The sequence below is a fragment of the Aedes aegypti genome, chromosome 3 (assembly GCF_002204515.2).
Source record: "Aedes aegypti strain LVP_AGWG chromosome 3, AaegL5.0 Primary Assembly, whole genome shotgun sequence".
Lineage (NCBI taxonomy): Eukaryota > Metazoa > Arthropoda > Insecta > Diptera > Culicidae > Aedes > Aedes aegypti.
In genome coordinates this window covers 215,135,858-215,150,782 of record NC_035109.1, presented here as the reverse complement: position 1 = coordinate 215,150,782, position 14,925 = coordinate 215,135,858, and the positions used below count along the sequence as shown (strand labels likewise).

The 14,925-nt window shown below is 39.6% G+C and overlaps 1 protein-coding gene across 1 annotated transcript in view; it reads left to right on the top strand.

Annotated features, from left to right (window-relative positions):
• LOC5570038 (somatomedin-B and thrombospondin type-1 domain-containing protein) overlaps positions 1-5,116 on the top strand; it is a 337,056-nt gene extending 331,940 nt beyond the window's left edge. Inside the window, exon 5 of the mRNA XM_021850117.1 lies at positions 3,311-5,116. Coding sequence (XP_021705809.1) covers positions 3,311-3,755 — 445 coding nt within the window. The 3' untranslated portion in view covers positions 3,756-5,116. The remainder of the gene's footprint in view (positions 1-3,310) is intronic.
• Positions 5,117-14,925: the final 9,809 nt, after the last annotated feature.

Below are 14,925 nucleotides of genomic sequence, written 5' to 3'. Positions count from 1 at the left end.
GTATTCGCGCTTCTCTATATAAACAAATTCTGTGGATAAACCCTACTTTCTTGATAATCTTAAATTTCAAGTAGTGTAGTAGAATACCTTGAAGTGATTGAAAGCTGAATTTAGTACTGTATCGTTTAATTCCACTAGAGTGTGTATCCTTGGACAGATACGCGTACTTTGGTCTCCATTGTAAGCCCGTCTTCAATACCATGTACTAGACTCAACGAAGACTCAACTCGGAAAGTGATTCTAAAAAAAAATATGTAAAAATGAGAAGGAGGACGAATTTTATAAAAATTTGTTTCAAGAAAAATCCAACACAATTTGTAAAGAGAACAGAAAACGCCATATTTCTAAATACTGTCAAACCTCCATGAATCGATGCTCCATAGCTTGATATCGACTCATGAAACCATACTTGAAACAAAAACAAAAATCATGGTTACTATGATGGACCCTTCAATCAGCTTTCCAAAGAATATCTGCTCCATGACTCAATATTTCCATTAGTCGATGATCCCTTAAATATCTACTGGAAATTTGAATGTAGTTAAGATTCTGAAGTATTTTCATGCTGAATAGCGCAGTTTCCTAAGGAATTTTCATGCTGAATAGCGCAGTTTGGTAGCATAGTTTCGAATCAAACGGATTATAACATGTTAAACATACTTTAGCCTTGGACAGAATAAACAACTTTGTTGAAGACATCATTTTCATGATTATTCAATCACGATCCTAGATATTTGGGTTGGAGATACAGCCTACTCAGTATCACCATCTAGCGGAAGAATTCCGAACCAAGTGAGGCCCATCACAAATTTGAACTTGATTTAGTGAACCGTTTATCCGAAAACTTTATCTTTTGATGTAATCGGGATCTTCAGATATAATTAATCATAAATATGCATACTCACTAGCGCCACCTGTTGGATGATTTTCAAAACTTGAGGTCCTTCCCATTTAGGCTTCTATCTAATGAACAACTTTGCCGAATATGTAATATTTCTTAGTAATGAGGATATCCCAGGATTTTTTTTTTTAGGAATCAGGATCCAAAGATATCTGCGTCCTTGATCTACTAAACAGCTTTGCGGAAGACACCATCTTGCTATAATATCGCTATCCTGAGAATTTGTTTAAAATAGGGAAATCTTTTGCCGAAGACGTCAACTTTCTAGGTAATCGGGATCCTGAGATATCTGTGTTCAAAAAACGTCATACTCACTAGCGTCATCTGGTGAAAGAATTCCGAATTGAATAGATCATCACAAATTACTCCTTGAACTATCGAACAACATTGCCAAAAACACCATATTTCTAAAAAATCGAGATCATGAGATATTCGTGATTGAAATATTACATGCTCACTAGCGCCATCTGATGGCAGAATTTCAAGTTAGATGGCCTATGATATGATAGTCCTTGACCTACTAAACAACTTTGTCGAAGACCGCATCTTTCTAGGTAATCAGGATCCTGAGATATCCGAGTTTGAAAAATTACATGCTCACTAGCGCCAACTGGTGACAGAATTCCGAAATAAGCAGCCTATCACATGTTAGTCTTTGATTTACTGAACAACTTTGTCGAAGACACCATCTTGCTAAAAAATCTAGATCCTGAGATATTTGTGATCGAGATGTTGCATTGCGAAATGTCCACTTCATCGGTTCCCCCGGGACACATTCCGATGGCCACTGAAGGGTGAGGATGTTTTCAAAGTTTCATTTGTCCACTGACCGATTGGTACAGTTGAACTGAAGAAATTTGCCGAAGACATCTATATTCTATCTTGCCTAGTTTTTATATTTATAATCAAAATGCTCCGCGTGTACTCAGTACACGATGCGACCGCTCGTGTAACTTTTTTTTGAGCGACTGACGGAAGGTTAAAAAAATCGATTGTTAGAAAAACTTTTTTCTCTTAAATATGCCCAATTTGCAATGTATGGACGACTTTTAGTAAATTTAATTACGAAACTTTTTGCCTAAGGATGATCAAAATCTAAAGTGGCCGTTTTTTTAAATCGACTTTAAAGTTTTGAATCATTTTTTTTTCAGTGTAGAATTTTTTTTTATTTTTTCAATTTTTTTCTGAAACGTCAGGAAATTTCACGACAGTCCCCCATACAACACTTTTTTGTAGGTCTTACCGTTTTCGAGTTATACGGGTTTATAAAAATAAGTAAAAAAATACTTTGACCCTTTTCAAATGTTAGTCTAGATCGATTTTGAAAAAACAAAATATGCAAAGTATCTTAGTTTCACATACTTTTGACATCCAGAAAGTTTCATTGAATTCTGAAAGGGTGCTGCCAATCGCGTGTCGAGTTGGCGTGAAATCCGTCTATTGGCTTTCCGAGGTTTTTTAAAATTTTTAGATAATTTCAATTGAGGAATTTTATTTTCAATTTTTTTGTTTCTTAATTGTGCAAAACGTTTCTTGATATCTTTCTGCAAATCCTGCCATATAATTTTCATAGCAGGATCGTGAGTGCGTTGAAATTACCTTCTCTTCACGTTTTTAAGACGGATCAAGAGTTTAAAATCATCGAAATACCATTATATGACATTGCGACCGCACTAGCACCTGGCTGAGTCTGGTCAGAACTTCAAGGGGCCTTTTGTATGATTTTTTTATGAAATTTTTACCACTGAATAAATAATTCTTACGGATCAAAAGGCTACAAAGTGTTTCTCGCTATGACAACTAAAGGGGAACAGACTTTAATAAGTTTCAAACTGTTGCTTATCCATAATCATTTAATTGTGTATTTCATTTTAAATAATATACGTAGTGGATATTCAGACTACTTCTCGGGAGAGACGAGGACTTTGGTCCACACAAATATTCAAAAAAATGGACTGTGTTATTTGACAAGACTTTAATATTTCCTTAATATATAACTTTTATATCCTGAAAATAAAGAATAAAATGATATGTTAATCAGTCCACAGTGCGAGAAATCTCCCTTCTGCGCCTACGGTAGTCAGTATTTATAGGTCAGAAATCCCGTAGGTACGTACAAGTAAAAGGTACCAGAGTCATAAGGAATATTACTTGAGATAGGTAGACATGACAATAACAACGTGGTGTATTGACGATTCCTTAAAGAAGTTTTTCTTATATTCTGCTTCAGATTGCCATGATTTACTCTGTACAATACAAATGCATATAGTTTTTTAATAACATTACAAATCTCGTTATAAAGATTAACAAAACTTCCGTGACAACATACACAAATTGCAAACCAGAATTTATCATCTTATCAGAACGTTATCCAATTTAATAACGAAATGTATCATATCTCTGTTTCAGATACTGCATCGCATTCCTGATCATGAAAGTGACTAAACAGTGCCACAAGGACCCGAACTACAAGACCCTACTCGAAGGCGACCGCATTGTTGTTCATTGTGATTTGCGGCCTTCTTCCAGCCCGAATGGCACATCAACCGAACAGGACCCTCACGAGAACTCCATTCCAGACGAGTCTAACGAGGAGAACGACGACGACGATGATGATGATGAAAATGGAAATACTAACATAGATGATTACGATCGGAGTTTTCAGAAACATCCCAGAAGCAGAAAAGCTCCACAGCGAACGATACCGGACCGTTGCCTTGGAGAGGGTTTTACCGGTCGGAATACGCGGTTTGCCTCTCTGGTCACGCCAACGTGCCATGGAAAGTGGCTTAGGTTAACGGGAGTCGTTCCGAAAAAGTGCTCCTCCAGCGAGGCGCAGTTTATCTTCGTCTAAAACATATCCTGCAAACACCTTTGGGACGATGAGCATCGAGGAATATAGCATGGTAACCAGCAGTGTGATATCGGCTTTCTGAGAGGGGTGGGCTCTCTGTGCCACAAACCAGTCATTGTAGTCATGCCACAGACAAACAAACGAAACAGCTAGAACAATTATGTATTTATGGTAGTAATGTAAAACGGGATAACTTTGATATTGTTTTCGAAGAAAATTAGATAATGTCTGTGTTCTGTGTGAAACATTTTTATTTTATATTTTTATAACGAGTAATGGTATCATTTGCATAAGGTGCATACTTAATACTTTCATATACACTCCGACCTCTTTTAACGATCGTTATGCTGACCATAAAAGGATGACTGTCCCATAACTTTCGAATCTCATGGCTTTAATAATGATAGCTCTTGAGATATTGATAACAAGATTTTTGGATACGCCATCATTCTTAGTAGTCAGAATCGCACTCCAAAAGTTTCATGCTCCTTTCTCCCGGCAATCCAATCTAGATATCGATTGATTCTCATGTTTCGACATTGAATTAAACATAAATCAATAGTTTATGGAACTCAAATCAGTATATTTCGAATAAAATCGAATAAATTACGCTAAGTTTAGAGGGCATTGCATGTTCCTAAGCGTTATATGGGAATTTGTGACTTAAATAACAATGATGGTATTGAATTTGTTAAAATTCTTTTCGCTAAGAGATTTGAGATTGAATTCCCGTTTTACGTTAACTATGCTGTTAAAGATACCGCATTGTCAAAGATACCCCGGTTAATGGCACTATGATCATTAACGCCCAATGCTAAACATACTGTTTTTGGCCATCCAGGAACTAGATGACGATAGTACACAAACGTCAAACTTGAACAAAAGCGATACTAGCGCCATTATTGAGCAGATGACCAACTACCTAATATTATAATTGAGTGCTATTTTGCAATTAAATTGATTCGACTGTAATATCTGTTTGTCTGTGTTCAAACTGCATATCACCGACGACAATATGGTTTTACCGCCAAGAGCAGCACTGTGGTACCGGCGTATGGAGAATTAACTTCATCATTTCTTGCCCATAAACGTAAGCCATCATTCGCTGTTATACGCCTCCATGCAGATGAGTGAATGGGCTGTTGTGAGAAAACATAAAACAACGGGAAAGCTCAGATCAGTCAACAAAATTCAACCGACATAAATTAAAATTATTTAAGTGCGTGAAACCTTTTCCTAGCGGATGTGACAGGTAATAAAATGTTGTCGTAAAGTGAAGCTTGAATAAGATGTAAATACTTTTCCTCCTTTTTTCTCCAATGGTGATAAGAGATTAACAATAAAAAATGTGTACCAAAGTATGCCAAGGATCAGGATTTTTTTTAAACAATATCACTTCATTTTGATCTACATCTACCTCAGCGATCAAAGGGTTGTCGAGAGGTATGCTATATCTTTTCGGATCACGTGGGTTGGGTTCGAACACTGGTTTAGGATTCTACTTATTATTTCCGTGCTGATGTTGTAGGCTCGATAAGTGAGCGAATAACGAGAAAGATAGAATGGTTGATCGATCTTTTAAATGGTTAACAATTGCATAGTCAGGGAATTGTCAGCTTTGGCCTTTGCCATATCTACTGATGAGTGATCGATACACTACAGTACGTAAATAGTCAATTATCTTTACATCTTTATCTTATATAATCTAATCTGGAGGAAAACAATCATCACTTCTTTAACTTAATTTGACAAGCTTAAAATCATAAACTAAGGTTATTTTCCACAAAATATGGAGTATGGAGAGTAATGTTTGCGTAGAACAACACAACCTTGAAATATACACGCCTTTTCATAAATCAGATATTTTGAAGTTTGAAGTTTACATGTACACGATGAAAAACGAGCCAAATGTACGTATTGAAATTGAAACTGCGAATAGGAATCCACTCCGATGGGTATCATGTCTCCCAGTTTCGGACAGCTTGATTTGTTACATGATATTTTTATAATTTTTGCACCAGCGTCTCAAAATACATTCAATGTTCAAGAATTGGTACTTAAATACAACATCAAAATGCAAAGCCAACTTGTATGTACATTTCAAAATTCAGTTTGTACACTGCAAAAATTATAATATGTATAAAAAATTGGCCCAAGATCGCATATAATCAATAGCTTTTGAATTATGAATTTAGAGGCTTATGTGTCCGGTACTGGGGATCTCCCCCTATTGTTTCACCAACAACATTACACAACTCCAGTGATTGTTACTTTTCTATAAAATGAATATGTTATACGATTGAAGTATTCAATCAAACCATTAGATTAGACCATATTATAAGATACAAAACGACGTCAATCACGTGAATTTATCTGATTCAAGAAAAAGATGTTTTGGTACATAAAAGTGTTTTGGTTTGAGTTTTCATAAGCAGTGATTGTGACCTGTGAGATGTTCATTTTATAAAAATGTTCCTCAAGAAATCCTAACTATATAAAATATATTGGTAGATGTTCATAATATAACCCAAATTCCTAAAATAAAACTAAATTTTGTCAAACACTCTGTCTGATTCAAACATCAGAAGTCCTCATCATTCACAAATAACCATCAATAATTTTAAAATTTGCCTTATTATGCCAACTGTTTGAACATGACTTACCGGAGGCCCGCGGAAACATATCTGATTCTTTACATATAGAAGGTAGTCGTAGAGGCGTGTCTCCAATATTACAAAAGAATTTATGGTATTGCTTCTACAAAGATTTTTTTATTTAGTTAAAATCTAAACAGATAACACTGAATCAACAATTTCACGCCACCATACTCGGTTTGTGGTCGCATCTTTCCATCTTTGGTTCTGTGCTCCATGCTTGCCAGATCGATGCGCACTTGATTTGCCCACTTAGTTCGCTTTGCTCCACGCCTTCCTGTACCGGATCCGAAGAGAAAGCCATCTTTGCAGGGTTGCTGTCCGGCATTCTTGCAACATGCTCTGCCCAAATTATTTTTCCAGCTTTGGTCATCTTCTGGATACCGGGTTCGCCGTAGAGTTGGGCGATCTCGTGGTTCATCCTTTGCCGCCACACACCGTTTCCCTGCACACCGCCAAAGATCGTCCTAAGCACCCGACGTTCGAAGACTTCAAGTGCTTGGAAGTCCTCCTCGGGTCAAGGTAGACGATCTCGTCGACCACCTCGAACGTATCCCCGTCTATCTGCTTCATAGGTGAGCCCTGTCGCGCTCGGCCCCACCAGCTAGCATGTACTTGGTCTTGGCCGCATTCACCACCAGTCCAAATTTGCTGCCTTGCGTTTCAGGCGGGTGTACAGGTCTGCAACCTTTTCAAATGTTCGGCCTACAGTGTTCATATCATCCGTGAAGGAAACAAATTGACTGGATCTCGTAAAAATCGTACCCGGCTGTTAAGCAGGGCTCTTCGCATAACACCTTCTAGCGCCGTGATGGCCAAAATGCGGCCCGCGGTTCGCACGTGATGTCTATATCTCCTGAATGTGACAAACTTCGTGCCGCTATGAGGTTGTACTACCCCTAAAGTTAATATGATTAGCACACTGATCTATTCAGTTTTCCGATCAGAATTCTGGATCAGAAATACAGGCAATTGGAAAATGAACCTGAGCACCACTGTTCTAGCGCAATAATATACAACAGGCACGAGAGTCCATTACCTTGTCGTAGTCCCCGGCAGGATCCAAACGAACTGGAGTCTGAAACCTTCACGCAATTTTGCACACCTTCCATCGTCGCTCTTATCAGTCTCGTGAGCTTCCCGAGAAAGCTGTTATCGTCCATGATTTTCCATAGCTCTACGCGGTTGATACTGTCATATGCCGCCTTGAAATCGATGAAAAGGTGATGCGTTGGGACCTGGTATTTACGACATTTTAGGAGGATTTGCCGTACAGTAAAGATCTGGTCCGTTGTTGATCGGCCGTCAACAAAGCTGGCTTGATAACTTCCCACGAACTCGTTTACTACAGGTGACATTCATACGTATTCATACGCATCAAACTAGACGAAATTATGATCTACGTGTTGTGCCGTTTACTATGACAAGTACACAGAAATCAATATACTATAGAGGAATAAGAATTTTTAATGAATTGCCAAATGAAATTAAACATGCACAAAGTATCGCTGAATTTAAAAGAAAATGTTCAAATTGGATAAAAAATAGATATAGATAATAAGATGATGTTTTGTACTCCGTATTTTTATTTGTAAATTGTAATTATCAAAAGATAAATAAATGAACTATTATTATTATTATTACAGACGACGGAAGATGATCTGGGATAAAACTTTGTAGGCCGCATTTAGAATGGTGATCGCTCTAAAGTTCTTACAATCTAACTTGTCGCCTTTCTTGTAGATGGGGCATATTACCTCTTCCTTCCACTGTTCAGTTTCCCAGATTGTGCCTATCAGCTGGTGCAGACAAATGGCCAGCCTCTCCGGACCCATCTTTATGAGTTCAGCTCCGATACCATCCTTATCAGCAGCTTTATTGTTCTTGAGCTGGTGAATCCTTAACCTCTCTCAAAGTGGGGGCTGGTTGGTTTCCATTCTCCCCAGTACTGACGAAAGCATTTCCTCCGTTGTCCCGTCCTTCATTGCTTGTGCTCTCAGCGCCATTTAGGTGCTCGTCGAAGTGCTGCTTCTACCTTTCGATCACCTCACGCTCGTCCGTCAAAATGCTCCCATTCTTATCCCTACACATCTCGGCTTCGTGCCGCGAGCGTTGAGCGGGATGCGTTGAGCTTCTGATAGAACTTGAGTCTTTCTTAAGACCGGCACAGCTGTTCCATCTCCTTGCACTCTGTCTCCTCCAGACGGCGTTTTTTCTCCCGAAAGAGGCGGGTCTGCTGTTGCGTTTCCATCAATAGCGTTCCACATTCTGCCTGGTCCCTTGCTGCAGCATGACCGTCCGCGCAGCATTCTTCTCCTCCAAAACCTCATGGCACTCCTCGTCGAACCAATCGTTCCGTCGACTTCGTCCCACGTACCCGACGTTGCTCTCAGCTGCATCGTTGATGGCTGCTTTTACTGTTCTCCAGCAGTCCTCAAGAGGGGCTTCGTCCAGCTCACCCTCTTCCGGTAACGCAGCCTCGAGGTGCTGCGCGTATGCCGCTGTGACATCCGGTTGCTTAAGCCGCTCAAGGTCATACCGGGACGGCCGTCCGATGTTAACGACGGAGAGTTTTGGGCGCAGTTTGACCATCTCCAGATAGTGGTCAGAGTCGATGCTAGCGCCATGATAGGTCCTGACGTCGATAATGTCGGAGAAGTGCCGTCCATCAATCAGAACGTGGTCGATTTGCGATTCTGTCTGCTGTGGTGATCTCCAGGTGTATCGATATGGAAGGCTGTGCTGGAAGTAGGTGCTACGATGGCCATATTCTTGGAGGCGGCGAAATCAATTAGTCGTAGGCCGTTTTCGTTCGTCAGCCGGTGTGCGCTGAACTTTCCAATCGTCGGTCTGAATTCTTCATCCTGGCCAACCTGAGCGTTTAGATCTCCTATGATGATTTTGACGTCGTGGCTTGGGCAGCTGTCGTACTCGCGTTCGAGCTGCACGTAAAAAGCGTCTTTATCATCATCAGTGCTTCCGGAGTGAGGGCTATGCACGTTTTTTATGCTGAAGTTGAAGAACCGGCCTTTGAGCCTCAACATGCACATGCTCTCATTGATCGGCCACTACCGGATCACGCGCCTTTGCATATCACCCATCACTATAAAAGCTGTTCCTAGCTCATGTGTGTTGCCGCAGGTAGACGGTATGGTCACCTCTAAACGTTCGCACCATTGATCCCTGCAACGCTACGATGCCGAATCCACGGTCCTTCAGCACGTCGGCGAGTATGCGGGTGCTCCCGATGAAGTTGAGAGATTTACAGTTCCACGTACCGAGCTTCCAATTGCTAGTCCCTTTTCGTCGCTGTGATCTTCGCCGATTGTTCCGGTTCGTATTCTCTCGTTGGTTATTCGTTGCTTGATTTTTTTACGGCTGGCTTGCATGGCCTGACACCAGTCCCCCTCCGGAGGACTGGCAATGAAGGTCAGGACAACGTAGGTCAGAACAACAAGGGAAATGCCTTCGTCGGTACTGCGGGCGATGGAAACCAGAAACCAACCAGATCCAACTTTTAGGGAGGTTATGGATGCCATTCACCAGCTCAAGAACAATAAAACTGCTAGTAAGGATGGTATCGGGGCTGAACTCAAAAAGTTGGGCCCGGAGAGACTGGCCATTTGTCTGCACTGGCTGATAGGCACAATCTGAGAAACAGAAAAGCTACCGGAGGAGTGGAAGGAAGGTTTAATATGCCCCATCTACAAGAAAGGTTACAAGTTAGATTGTGAGTAATATTATCCCAGATCATCTTCCATCACCTGTCACCTATAGTAAGCGAGTTCGTGGGAAGTTATCAAATCGGCTTCGTTGACTGCCGATCGACAACGGACCAGATCTTTACTGTACGGAAAATCCTCCAAACATATCGTGAATACTAGGTTCCAACGCATCACATTTTCATCTATTTCAAAGCGGCATATGATAGTATCTCGCCTAGGTAGCAGACGGGGATTCGTTCGAGGAGATCGACGAGATTACCTTGGATCCTTGTTGACGGCTGACAATAACGTTAGCCGTGAAAACGGAGGCGCATCATCAGTGGAAGTCGGGCCTACTATGGCCTCCATCAAAAGATTCACACCCGTACCAAATGTTCCATGTACAAAACGCTCATAAGGCCGGTAGTCCTCGACGGGCATGAAACGTGGACGATGCTCGAGGAAGACTTGCAAGCACTTGGAGTCTTCGAACGTCGGGTGCTTAGGACGATCTTTGGTGGTGTGCAGGAAAACGGTGTGTGGCGGCGAAGGATGAACCACGAGCTCGTCCAACTCTACGGCGAACCCAGTATCAAGAAGGTAGCCAATGCTGGAAGGATACGATGGGCAGGACATGTTGAAAGAATGCCGGACAACAACCCTGCAAAGATCCAGTTGGTACAAAAAGGCGTGGAGCGCAGCGAGCTAGGTGGGCGGATCAAGTGCGTATCGATTTGGAGAGCGTGGGGCAGAACCGAGGATGGAGAGATGTGGCCACGAACCGAATATTGTGGCGTGAAATTGTTGATTCAGTGTTATCTTTTTGGATTTTAAGTTAGTAAATGAACAATGAAATGAAAATGATATTTGTTTTTTTGTTATAGCTAAATGTTTCTATCTATCAAACTGGTCCCTAATTTTCTCCTAATGTTATCATCTTTTTTACATTTTGTTATTATGTGATCTATTATTAGTTCATCGTATAAACTTTATATTTCGTTCATAAAACCACGTGGCAATGATGGAAGGGGAAGGTGGTATTGGCTTAAATCATGCAGAGCCACAAGGGGTGTTGAAAAGCTGGAAAAGATGAACAAGTGATTTATGGACGGCTCGTAGCAGACTGTGATAGTGTTCACTTTATTCGAACCCAGCAGTGGGTGATCTGGACACTGACCCTTCAACCCATAAAGGCTTATGAGTTCAAATGATTTGGTTAACTTAAACATTTCATGGTCCTCCAAAACATTCTATGTAAGCAAGCGATGTATACCCTAATGTCACGAAATGTGATTCATCATTTATCTCTGTCTTGATGCTCAGTAGAAAAAAAAAGATCATCAGTATCATTCTCCTCACCGGTCTTACAATCAGGTAAAACAAACCTGTTGAAAAATTAATTACTGTTCTGCATAATTCTTCCTCTTCGTTTCACTGCGGCTCTCGAGAACTCATTGAGCACTATTATTAGCAGTTGATAAAATGTCAATTAACGGTGTATCCGCGACACAAACTATATAACTGTGCCACGCCGCGCATACCGGTGATGGAAGCCGGGATTGCATTTTAAAACAAAGCACTGCTAATTAAAATCGATTATGGAAATCAAAAACGCTGCGAGCTCAGCGGAAATCGCGGAAACGGAACAAAAGAAGCGAGTCGTTTCATGGAGCAGCAGGTAGGTCGCACTCATCTTTACGTGAGGTTTGCTTCCTTTGTAGGGGAGCTTGGTGAGCAGTTGGACATATATTTGAAGATTTTAAGCGATGAATGAAGGTTGGATTTATTTGAAAACGAAATTTGATATTGGCAATGCCCTCGAAACATCAACAAATTCCTTTGTTGAAGCAAGAAACAATGAAGTAGGGGGAGATCCCCCAGTGCCGGACAGCACCCAATACCGGACAAAGTCGAAACATTGAGAAATCACGGTCCAATCAAGATGGTGTATTAGTAGAAAAGAAAGCTATTATGTAGACTAATGTTTGCGTAGAATAACACATCCTTGAAATATGCATGCCTTTTTAAAAAAGTAGAAAAGTTTGAAAATCTTTAAAAAATTGACGTATTCTCTTAATTTTGAGCCTATTTAGTAGTTATTTTGAATATGAAAAAATACTTGGGATCACGCAAGCATGATCGAACGTAATCCTTATTTGATAGCATGAATGTATTTTGTACCATAATTGAACCAAATATGGACAAATTTCAATTTTGGTTTAGCACCTCCTGTCCCTCAGTTTCGGACAGCTTGATTTGTTATATGATATCTTTGCAATTATTGCACCAGTGTCTCAAAATACTTTCATTTTTCATGGGTTCCGTCGATCAAGGTATCAAACATGCAATAAAATCAAGAAGAATGAACATTCAGAACAACATTGTAAAATGTGCTATTTTTCATCATATGTATATGGAAGAGGTATTTGATAGGCATCTTTCAAACTAAGAAAAACGCAAATTATTCTTGTAAATGTCGCAAATGCATTGAACTGATAATTATAAACTATTCCTATAGTGTACATATTCAATGATGTTCATATTTGCAGAATTCGGGGCATTTCCAGATCGTGTCCGGTATTGGGTGCCACCTTTCAAGATCGATCAATTTGATACTAAAATACATCATCAAAATGCATTGTCATGATTCGTATTTATATTTTCAAATTTATTTTTGTACACTATAAAAATGATAATATTTTTCATAAAAAGGGTAACACGAGCCCATAAAATCAATATTTTTCGAATTATGAATTTAGTGGCTTAAGTGTCCGGTACTGGGGGATCTCCCCCTACCAGAATGTGAAGTAAAATTTGAATCTGTTATTGTAGGAGACGGGGAAAATTCCTTTGCCGAGTGGTTAGAGTCCGTGGCTACAAAGCACAGTCATGCTAAAGATGTCTGGTTTCGATTCCCGGTCGGTCCAGGATCTTTTCGTAATTTGCTTGACTTCCCTGGGCATGGAGTATCATCATACCTGCCACACGATATACGAATGCAAAAATGGCAACTATGGCAAAGAAACCTCTCAGTTAATAACTGTGGAAGTGCTCATAAGAACACTAAGCTGAGAAGCAGGCTTCGACCATGTGGGGACGTAATGCCAAGAAGAAGAAGAATTGTAGGAGACGGTTTTTAAACTCTTTATCCGTCTTAATAATGTGAGGAGAAGACAATTTCAACGTAGTCGCAATACTAGTAAGAAAATTTATATGTGTTTTCTGAAATGAGAGACACAAATTTTAAAAATAAAATTGGTCAAAAGGACACTTGTTTAATGACCGTATGGAAAATATCCAAAATTTTCAAAAGACTCAATCCAAAAGCCTCATGTGCCGATTCTGACGTTGAGAAAGAGAAAAAAAATATTATGAACTAATAGTAAAGCTCAAAAACTTGCTATGCTGTTTTGAAGCACGCACACATGGAAAAATAAAGCGAATCATTTTGCAAAAATCCTTAGTTAAGCCCCCAAATTTGTTCATCTGGACCTCCACAAGCTAAGGAGGCTAAATGAACTAGAAGATCAAATACATGAGAAAAGTGATTTCTATTACATTTTCGACCATAGGTGGAGACGTATTTCATTACATATTTATTTGTTGTTCATTATTGAAGAGAACAGCTACAAATCGGAAGTTTTTTCGTTAAGAACTGTAAAAGTTATACCTACTAATACTGAAATTCGGTTCTCCTCAGAGGTGGAATGTTTGAGCGAAATCGAGAACTTTTGAACAAGATTAACTTAAATACTAACCAGTTAAAAAAAGTCCTTCAAAATAGTTCAAAAATTTAAATATCTTCTAAAATAATTAATAAAAGCTCACCTCGAAGTTTTAATCAAACTTAAAAATGTTTCTATCTCACTTTTTGAAGTATAAATCCTAGGAAATGTTCATACTTAGCCTATTGTCACCTAATTCATAATGAATGCTTTGCTTGGCATCAGAAGGAACGAGTAAATGATTCAGAACAGAAAAAAAAACAATAATGGAATCAACTTCCGCTCTGACAATCCTTTGCTTTTTATAAGCTTCGGAGGAGGTTATTTTTTGCCATTTCCTTCTCGATGATTAAACCCTGCCTGTAGGAGGGGGAAGGAAGTGGATGAGATGTTTCACAATGCTAATGCTGATTTTTGCGCAAAGGTGTGAAGGCGAAAAATATGACGACGGACCGTGTGCTTGGTAATCTTTCTTCCAGTGGAGGCGAATCGATATCATGCATTCAAACGATGCCATTATGCAAATTCACTTATTCAGGATTTTACCGTGACGTCGTTCGGGCGCGTATATTTTCAATTATTCACTTTTGTCTCGTTGATACGTCACGTGTTAGCCATGGTAATCCTTCGACAAGGTACCAGAGAGAAGCTGTAGATAATGCAGATCCAAGTTCTGGTTGTCAATAATATCGAAATTTATGAAGATTAAATTACCGTTGTGATTGTGCTCGCTTATTACATGCAAAAATGGCTGGGCTGCACAATTTCGTAAAAAAATCACATCGATTTGAATTTAGTTAAAAAAAACATTTATAAACTTGTCGTGTATACAGAGCATTATTTCAGTCAGACTCTCCTAGTAGTAATCTCAAAGAGTCAAAAAGGATAGGTCATGGTGTCCGATCGCGGACAGTAGATGACGAGGACAATCCTTGAGCTTAGACTGTAAATATGTTTTCTGAATGACAGTCCTGAAAAGGACTACTGGCTGGGCTGCTTCAGTGAAAAATAAAAACGCTTTTGTTATCGATTTTTGGTCAAAACGGTATATTGACGGGTGCCATACAACGGCTAGAAACTGAATGAA